General features: G+C 39.6%; 1 protein-coding gene across 4 annotated transcripts in view; it reads left to right on the top strand.

The window, feature by feature from the left end:
* Positions 1-10,257, top strand: part of APP (amyloid beta precursor protein) — a 279,931-nt gene that overhangs the window by 49,344 nt on the left and 220,330 nt on the right. For all 4 annotated transcript variants that reach the window (XM_007110934.4, XM_007110935.4, XM_007110933.4 and 1 more), the window contains exon 2: positions 9,048-9,215. In XM_007110934.4, coding sequence (XP_007110996.1) covers positions 9,048-9,215 — 168 coding nt within the window. The remainder of the gene's footprint in view (positions 1-9,047; positions 9,216-10,257) is intronic.

Below are 10,257 nucleotides of genomic sequence, written 5' to 3'. Positions count from 1 at the left end.
TTCCCTCTCGCATCTCCCTCCCTCCCACCCTCCCTATCCCGCCCCTCTAGGTGGTCACAAAGCACCAAGCTGATCTCCCTGTGCTATGCGGCTGTTCCCCACTAGCTATCTATTTTAAGTTTGGTAGTGTATACATGTCCATGCCACTCTCTCACTTCGTCCCAGCTTACCCTTCTCCCTCCCTATATCCTCAAGTCCATTCTCTAGTAGGTCTGTGTCTTTATTCCCATCTTACCCCTAGGTTCTTCATGACATTTTTTTTTCTTAGATTCCATATATATGTGTTAGCATACAGTATTTGTTTTTCTCTTTCTGACTTACTTCACTCTGTATGACAGCCTCTAGGTCCATCCACCTCACTACAAATAACTCAGTTTTGTTTCTTTTTATGGCTGAGTAATATTCCATTAGATTAAACATTTTTTAAACTGGATTTGCTTCCCCTTTACTTGGTCTAAAACTAATTTTTTAAGAACCAGTAACAAAGAACTGCAAAATACTACTATCATCAGGGGAAGAAGTTATTTGAAAATAATATTCAAGAATTGAAAATAAAAAAGCTTGAGAACTCATAGCAGGAATGCCACCTGGCTTAGTATGAAAAAAAGTAAGCATGGGTTTTGGAGTAAACAGCCTTGATTAGACTCTTAGGCAGGTTTTGAGCCTTTCTGATTATCTAAGTAGATGTGGAAGTGAATTATCTAGGTTCTTCTGAGTCAAAGGAGATAATGAAAGGAAAGGCCTAAGTAGATGCTTCAGTCTTTGCCCTTAACTCTTTTCCGATCTCCATGTTCACATGATCAAGGCTGATGAGATATAACAATATTGAGACAGTCAAAATAGTATAAAGATCATGATACTGTATGTTTTTGTATGTGAAACATGCCAGTAAAACTACAGGACAGAATTAAAGAGATAAACATCAAAATGATGTTGAAAAGAATTTGACTGTTAACCAATGTCAGAGCACAATAAACACAGTTATACATGGTCTGGTATATATATATGATGTATATGTGTATTTGCATGCAGTTAGAATATAGAACATTTACCATTTAGGACTAAATGGGCATTAATTGGATCGAAAACTATAGGCAGAGTTTGTCATACGTGAGGCTCTGTTTTTTTTAAATTCCAGTATTATATCTGTTCTAGGCAGTAAGCATCACTCTTTCTTGGGCCTACCTAAATTCATGCTTTCAACATTGGTAATTAATTCCACGAGTGTTGAATAACAAAGGTTTCTATTGGGAGAACTGATTTTCTACTGGGCACCAGCAGCAAGAATTTATTTACAGGCCTTTGTTATGAATTGGAAGAAATTTGGGGTCAACTTTAGAATATTTATCCTTTAAGCAGAAAAAAAGCTTCATACTGTCAAATGGCAAAACTAAAACAATTTAATAATGAGTTTGTTGTTTGTTGTCCTTTATTCAAAGGAAGACAATCCATGGATTGGGGGAATACAGTGCCTCATAAGCAGTAGATCACTGTTCTAATGGGATTTGGGACAAGAGCGCGTTTATAGAGCTTTAGAAGGGTCAACACTTGAAACGGCATGACTGTCTAGGAGGTCGGGAAGGGAATTTCCTTATAAGGCTAGCAGGTCCTATTTTTGGGGTAAATCAAGCTAGCTTAAGCTGAGTTGGAGGATTGTGATTGGTTTGTTAGGATTTCTTGACAGGTGTTTATCTTACGTGCAGGCTGGTGTAGGTTTAGATTTGTGATGTGGACCACACCACTGGGATGGCCTTCATTTTGGGGGTCCCAGTATAAGAATTAGCTTTAACAGTATTAACAGAGGCCATGGATCCATCAAGGAGCTGTAACTTGTCATTTGAAGCCAGGTCAACAGTGTCCCCAAAAGAATGTCAAATTTCAAGGAGTGAAATATGTGGATTAGTTCTCTGAAATGAATGTTTACTCTCTTCACTCACTTTTTTTTTTTTTCCAATTTATTTATTTATTTTTGGCTGTGTTGGGTCTTCGTTGTGGTGCACAGGCTTCTCATTGCGGTGGCTTCTCTTTGTTGCGGAGCACAGACTCTAGGCACGTGGGCTTTAGTAGTTGTGGCGTGCGGGCCCAGTAGTTGTGGCTCACGGGCTCTAGAGCACAGGCTCGGTAGTTGTAGCGCACTGGCTTAGTTGCTCCACGGCATGTGGGATCTTCCTGGACCAGGGCTTGAACCTGTGACCCCTGCATTGACAGGTGGATTCTTAACCACTGTGCCACTAGGAAAGTCCCATCTTTTTTCAGGCACTTTTGTGGCACATCATTTTTAGCCTGAAACTCGAGCTCTGAAATAATTGTGTAGCACCTAATGGATGTGAGGAACATGGCCACCTCTCCACACAGGGAAAATGAAGCTGTGTACAGTTTCAGTAATCACACTTCGGTTTTCTGTATGCTTTGATTAGCTCCTGCATTCTTTCTCACCACAAATACGTGCACACACGCACAGGGGCAAAACCTTGGAAAATTACAATTTTCCATTTTAATTTGAGAGTCAGCCTGGTCACATCAACACAACCCTTGATGGTGTAGGTCCAACACCCAGCTCTGCCTCTTCATAACTGTGACCTTTGGACAAATCCTTCAGAGCCTTTTCCTTCTGCTTAGAGTTGGGATGGATGATTTTACCGATTCTTTCAGTTCTGTGATTCTGATGTTAATTTCAGTTCTCCTGTTAGAGATAAAATGGGCAATTTCAGGTGTTCTGGTTCTCCTTAAGTTGTTTTGTTTTGTTTTGTTTTTTGGCATTTAAAGGAAAGCCCTACAGATAGTCTTTTCCTTTTGAGAATGAAAATTTGTCTACGTTAAGAATTAAGTGAGGTACTTTTTTGGCCTTGAAAGGGGTTCACGCTCAAATCTTCTTGACTGTGATTCTACAGAGTAATTACATTGAAAATGGAATATTTGAATGTTTTAAAAGCATTTTTGTGGGGTATAATTATATTATGCCCAGGCTAAGGGGAAATTATTTATGTGAGGAAACCACAGCTGGGATAGAAATAGCATTACTGTGTGCTTTTTAAAAGATACACACTATACATGAATCTGACCCCAAGGAAATTGTGAACTGATTAAATAGTACCAAATAAGTGACTATATGAGGCCAGCTATTCAGACCAGTGAGAAGTTCGTTTAAATGCAGAAACAAGATGGTTTTCATTAGCCACAAACCTTAAAATTACATAAATCCACGGATGCACTGAGCTATGGATCCGTGCCTTCTCCTTGCCAAGCAAGACTTTTCAGCCAGTGAAACAGAGAGTTCCTTGTTCCCAGTCCCTTTTAGTTGGGACTGTGTGGGGAGGAATGTTGCCAAGCCAGCTCTCTAAGGAATTTTGATCTCCTTGATGATAATAAAGAGAAACTTTTTGGGGAAAGGGAACACCCAGTTTGAAAGACAGCAGGAGAACTTGTTTGAGAAGCTGCTTTTGCTCTTGTAAATTGCATTGATTCCAGGTGTAGGTTTCAGGGGTCACCTCTGCAGATTGGCCCAGATTAGGTATATATTTATATTTGTTTATTTTAATTTCCCCTGAAGCTTTTGGAAAGCCGTTTTCTAGCTAACTTGCTTTTGGAAAGTCCATTTTCACTTGAGTAGCTTGTCTATATAGTATAAGCCTAAAATATTCTTCTGGCAGCAAATGGTTGTTTTTAAAAGATTGACAGCATTTTTAGGCATAGCGTTTGAGGCTCTGTAGTTGCAGAGCATTCTTCTGTAAATAGCCTGTTGCTTTTGAGGCAGTGTGTGCATGTGCCATTGTTTCAGCCAATTATCCTGCCCATTGTCACTGAGCACTGTTTTCCCATGGGAAAGCATCTCTGGTCTTATGATGTCAGTGGAAAGTCATTCAGGTTACAAGAATTATCTTCATCTTCAGTCTCTCAGAAATGCAGGGACCATGAATGGCCATTTATCACAGGGTGCCAATCTTTTAGGTGTTGTCTTGGATTTCTGCCAAGGAACCTTAAGTTACTTTAGATAGTGTTAAGATGAAAACAAAATTAAAATGGAATAGTTATTTAAGTGGTTATATTTCCCATCCACTAAAGCTTTTATATTTCTTTTTATTAAGAGAAATGTTTTTTTTTAAGTTAGGAATAATTATCTTTAGGATAACTTTGACAGGGTATGCATTTTTACTGGCTATAAATAACTTACTCTAGGACTGAAAGATTTAAGTTTTAAGAGCATCCATTTTAACATGTCCTGAATAGGACCTTGTGTATGATGTATTAGGCCATTTTTTGAGGCTTCATTCAGAAAAAAGGGATTTGAGTAAACCTGTTGGGCCCTTGGAAGGCTAAGTATTATCTTCCATGTGACCACCTTGGCTGGTGATGGTTTCCTTCTGGATGAATGCCAGGGAGTGGGCTGCTCCTAGCAGCTAGGCTTTGTTTCTTAAATGGGTAATTTGATTCCAGTAAGGATCCTGGGTTGTTTGTCTTGTTTTAATTAACTGAGCCAGGGATATGTTTCTTAAAACATGAAATTCTTTGCAGGTGGGCTTCATTAAGAATAGAAAAGCTTCTGGTTCAATCTCTTATCTCCCAGCCCCTTTCTCTGATCTGGTGTTGGCCCGGGGAAGAATTTTTGCCCAAGAAACATGTCTTTGTGATTTAAGTATTTATTTGTGAAGGGCCTCTTGTAATGTCAAATGTAACAGATATATACGTACAGCCAATTTTATAATTTCTAGCATAATAAGTTACCCTAAGTATTGAGGAATCAAAGTTTGAACTATTACGCAGCTCCATTCTAAGAAAACGGGTCATGTTAATGATCATGCTTATTGTTTTAAGTTAATATTAGATCTCATCTGGTAGAAAATCCGAAAGGAACTGAAGCATCTGTTTTCTTGTTTTAGCGCCCATTGTCAGAAGGAAGAGATCATAAGGCAATTAAAGATGTTTTCCAGTAATTTGATAGGGCCATAATCAGTTCATTTGAAGGGAATGGGAGAGAGATTACCACCATTTGGTAGTTGGAACATACAAACATGCAAACAGATGGCATCAAAATAACTGTAAAGTCAAGAAGACGCAAGGATAACAAAGTGAAGAATGGAAGAAATAGAAAGATGTTAAGAAGTCAAGCTAGGAAAAAATTGAGAAACATTTGATGTGTTTGTCAGGTAGGGTGACCAGTTGTCTCATCTTGCTGGGGAGTCTCCCAGTTTTAGCACTAAAAGTCTCACATCCTGGAAACCCCTCAGATCCAAGCAAACTGATCGGCCATCTTATTGTCAGGATAAGGACTTGCCTGACTTACTGCTTTGTCCCCAATACTATTGGGCCCACCCAATATATCAGTGCCTAGCATGTGTTACATACTCAGACTTACTGAATGAAGAGATGTTAGCTGCTGTCATTTATTATCGTTGCTGTTGTTATGTTGGAGTTGCCTCTCAGCAGCTAGGAGGTGAAAGCGTGCAAACACCAAGACTTCTTAAAGTAGGTAAAAGAGAAGCAATGGCCTAATCTTTAGGAATGTCTTATGCTGTGGAATTGAAGGACTTTGAGTTAGTAATGGGATAACCAGGAAAATAAAGTGAGCCAGGGTAGTTGATTGCGACAGAAGCTAAGGGAAAAGACTTCCAAGGAAGAATTCATGTACGGCAAAGAAAATGAAAAGTGACAGGTATTGAAGAAAAAGGCTTTCCTTTCTCAGGAGATTGTATGTAACCTTTGAGAAAATTGTTCGGATGGTAGGAATGTAAACCAAACTGCAAGGGTCCTGAGAAGCAGGTGAGAAGGTGGTATCAGGGAGTGTTTAAATCACCACCTGCTAGAATTTGTTAGAAGTAATGGGAAGATGACAGTTCCTCTAGAGCAGAGGCAGGCAAACTATGGCCCACTGGCCAGATCTGGCGTTCTGCCTGTTTCGTAAAGAAAATTTTATTGTAAAGTAGCCACACTCATTTCACATATTGTCTGAGGCTGCTTTTGCATGGCAGCAACAGAGTTGATTAGTTACAAGAGACTGTAGGGTTCACAAAACCTAAAATATTTACTCTCTGTCCTTTTACATAGCAAATGTGCTGACACCCTCCTCTAGAGGATAATAGAATGCAAGGAGGTATTTTTTGTCTATTTGCTTTCTTTCAGTAGAGGAGATCAGAGCCTATTTGTGGATGTATTATGGAGCTGGAGAAAAGGAGGAACTTATTGTGTATCTACTGCTGTGTAATAGGTTACCTCAAACCTAATGGTTTAAAACAACAAACACTTCCTATCTCAGTTTCTGTGGGTTGGGAATTTGGGAGTGTCTCTCTTGAGGTTTCAGTCATGTTAGCCAGGGCTGCCGTCCAATGAAGGCTGATGAGGCTGTAGGATGTTTCCCAGCTCACTTACATTGCTGTTGACAGGACACCTTGGTTCCTCATCACGTGGGCCTCTCCACAGGACTGTTTGAGTGTCTATACAACATGGCAGCTGACCTCCTCCACAGCAAGTGATCCCAGAGAGCAAGGAAGAAACCCTAGTGCCCTTAATGACCATGCCTTGGAAAACACATATTTTTGCCCTATTTTATTTGTTGCTACAGACAAACCTTGATACATTATGGGATGGCCGTGACAAGAGCATGAATCCAGGAAGTAGGGACCATTAGGGGTCATCTTGGAAGCTGGCTGCCATGGAGGAGAGAAATTGGTACTTCATTGTTCCTTGAGGGGAGGATAGGGAATGAAGGGCCTTCGCATTGACAAGGAGATAGTAACTATGGAACACACTGTGGAGAGTCAGAGGTACAGAGAAATGTTAAGATGGTGGAGGTAGAATTTATTCAGCAAAGTAATTACCAACAGTGGTAAAGGGTCATTAGTCCCTCTGTTCAGTTAGGGGTAAGGCCCCAAGATTCTAAGACTGGAAATCTTTGGGACAGGAATGAGTTTGATCAGAATAAAGTACCATGGGGAATGCAATGGTGATTTCATTATTAGATTTTAAATTCCTTGATAATGGAATTTAAAACATGGGCAAACCCCATATTTTATAAACAAATACATTAATAAGTTTTATATATTTATCTATATATTATAAATGTATTTTATATCCTTCCTTGCATCTAAGATAGGGCCTTATCTATAGGTATCTGATCATTATTTGAGTTTTTCACAATGTTATTATCTTACTACTTACTTCAGTAAAATGGACACAATTTATATTCTGATTTTGAGGATCAAAGCATTGGATTTTCTCTTATTCCCTCAGGAAAGCTGTGAAACTTACCTTTATGGAGCATTCTGCTTAGGCTGCTTCTTTGCATCTGTTGGAGAATGAGCCTCTCAGTTTCTGGCTTGGAAATTGCAGGTGGTGGGCAAGGCCCCAAATTGGGGAGTTGAGGGGTCCTAGCTATTCTGCTGATGATCCGATACTGTGGCCTCAGCTGCTGTTTGTTACATCTGGCAGCAGAGAGGTAGAATTTTACTAAACATGCCATATAAAGTAGAACTAGAAATGCAGAAAATGTTACCTGAAACATGGTTTTAGAGATTGTGCCAGGAGCTTTTGCACTCAGGTCTGTGATAGGTCTCAGCTAGGTTCAGTACAAGATTATTTTTTTTTCAAAGGACAAAAATCCTCTTATGGATTTATGGACAAAATAAATATGATGATGACTAGAACTGACAGATGTTTGATCTATTTTTACATTTCTGTGGGGGGAAGTGTCAGGAAGCTATTTCTTTAACTGAAATCTCTTGGTGTAATTTTAGTGTTGTTTTTTTCCCTCCTGTGAACAATTTTTAGAAATGATACAAGTTATTATAGAATCACCCAGTTCTCCGCTGCATGAATGGCTTCTGTTGGAAGTTAACTCTTCTTAGCATGGATCTCACACATTTCCTCCGAAGCTGGATTTAACAAGGGAGGGATTACTTTGCCACGGTGTCTTTTGATAACTTGGTTTCGCATAACACTTGCACTCCTGTGGATTTATTTTTCATCTTTTGCTGATTTTTTTTTCTTTTTGAGCTATCAGAACCTATTAAGTGAGGTAGTATGGATATTTCAGAACTTCCATTTTCCCTTTTAAAAATATTTATATGGGGAATTCCCTGGTGGTCCAGTGGTTAGGACTTGGATCTTTCACTGCCCAGGGCCCGGGTTCAGTCCCTGGTCGGGGAGCTAAGATCCCGCAAGCTGTGCCATGTGGCCAAAAAAATATGTATATATTTATAGGAACGTAATACCGGTGGGCAGAAGGGTTTGGAAATACAAAAGGGCACCCATTTCAAAGTTATTTTGGCAAAATGGTGTGTTGCCTGCAGTGGTCATAGCTAAGACCTATTGAGAGCTTGCTACACAGTAGGTGCTCTGCTGAGCCCTGGGTGAGAGACTTGTCACCTCTTTGCAGCGTAGCTGAGGAGATGAGACACCAGCACCCTTACTGTACTCTTCAGAGCTGACAGAGTGATAACCAGAGAATGTTCTGGAGAAAACCGATGGAATGGCCAACATATTCATTCATGTTTGTGCTTGGTAAATTCTACAGTAATTTTTCAGTCCGAAAAGTTATGAAGTTGTCACTTGCTAATTAGTAAAGCGCCACAGACACCATGCCCTCAGCTCTGAGAGCCTTATTCACAGACCTGGTCACCATGCAGGGACTTGGCATTGTTCTTTGTGTGAGTCACTTGGAGGTTATTATGAGAATATGGTTTCCTCCAGAATGATTCTATTTATTTCAGAAAAACGTCTGATTTTATTGTCAGGACCTTGCAGTAAGCAAAATGGATAAACTTGTCAATGAAATCTGCCATGGGGGAAAATGTATAAGCTTTTCAATGAATAAATTCTTCTCAATACTGCTAATTTCTTCATTTCATGTTAAAAAACCAACACTGTATTATATGTGGTTGGAGATGTCTGTAGCATACATAATGCTTAACCCAAAGGAATTCATAATTGAGAATTAGGAGGAATAGAACTATTTTTGGCATTGCTCCAGGCCACGTTTCTCTTTACAGCCCTTCCGCCCAGCCTCCACCCCAGAGCTATGGATTTTTGTAACTAACCAAAACTTATTTTTTCAGGTGCCCACTGATGGCAATGCTGGCCTGCTTGCAGAACCACAAGTCGCCATGTTCTGTGGCAAACTGAACATGCACATGAACGTGCAGAATGGCAAGTGGGAGTCAGATCCATCGGGGACTAAAACCTGCATTGGCACCAAGGAGGGCATCCTGCAGTACTGCCAGGAAGTAAGTCTCCGCTGGTGGCCAGCGGTTCATGTTGGATCACACGCACATTTTTTTAATTTAATTTCTTTTATATTTGTATTTTATCTCTTGCAGTGAACGTCTTGGTTCCTAATGATTCACCATACCATTAATTATTTACTTGCTTTACCCTACAGTATGCATAAATATTTTAAAAATTATGTCATATAATAACCATCAATAAACCAACTGAGGCCCGCATACCACAAAAAAAAAAAAAAAAAAAAAAAAAAAAGAGAGAGAGAGAGAAAAACCCGACTGAGTAAATACCCTACAGTATGCATAAATATTTTAAAAATTATGTCATATAATAACCATCAATAAACCAACTGAAATATAATCTTGTATGTCAGATATACTTTAAAAAAGAGAGAGAGAGAAAAACCCAACTGAGTAAAGTTTAAGATACCTTGGCTCTTCCTTTTATCTTTAGAGTATATCCCACTGTGGCTAATGCAAAGTATTGTGTTTAACAGTGACTAGAAATTGGGAGATTGGGATTAGCATATACACAGTACTGTATAGGGTAACTAATAAGGACCTACTGTATAGCACAGGGAACTCTACTCAATACTCTGTAATGACCTGTATGGGGAAATAATCTAAAAAAGAGTGGACAGGGCTTCCCTGGTGGCGCAGTGGTTGATAGTCCGTCTGCCGATGCAGGGGACGTGGGTTCGTGCCCTGGTCCGGGAAGATCCCACATGCCGCGGAGTGGCTGGGCCCGTGAGCCATGGCCGCTGAGCCTGCGCGTCCGGAGCCTATGCTCCGTCCGCAACGGGAGAGGCCACGGCAGTGAGAGGCCCGCGTACCGAAAAAAAAAAAAAAAAAAGAGTGGATATATGTATATGTATAACTGATTCACCTTGCTGTACAGCAGAAAGTAACAGAACGTTGTAAATCAACTATACTCCAATAAAAAATTTAAAAAAATAAAATTAAAGTGACTAGAATTAATTTTCTCTGTTACCAGTTGGATATATTTTAGTTCATTTATTTGTTTTGTTAAAAAATATTTTCATCG

Source organism: Physeter macrocephalus, chromosome 1 (genome assembly GCF_002837175.3).
Source record: "Physeter macrocephalus isolate SW-GA chromosome 1, ASM283717v5, whole genome shotgun sequence".
Lineage (NCBI taxonomy): Eukaryota > Metazoa > Chordata > Mammalia > Artiodactyla > Physeteridae > Physeter > Physeter macrocephalus.
Note: the sequence above shows the minus strand (reverse complement) of the source record. Positions and strands in the feature narration are given on the sequence as shown.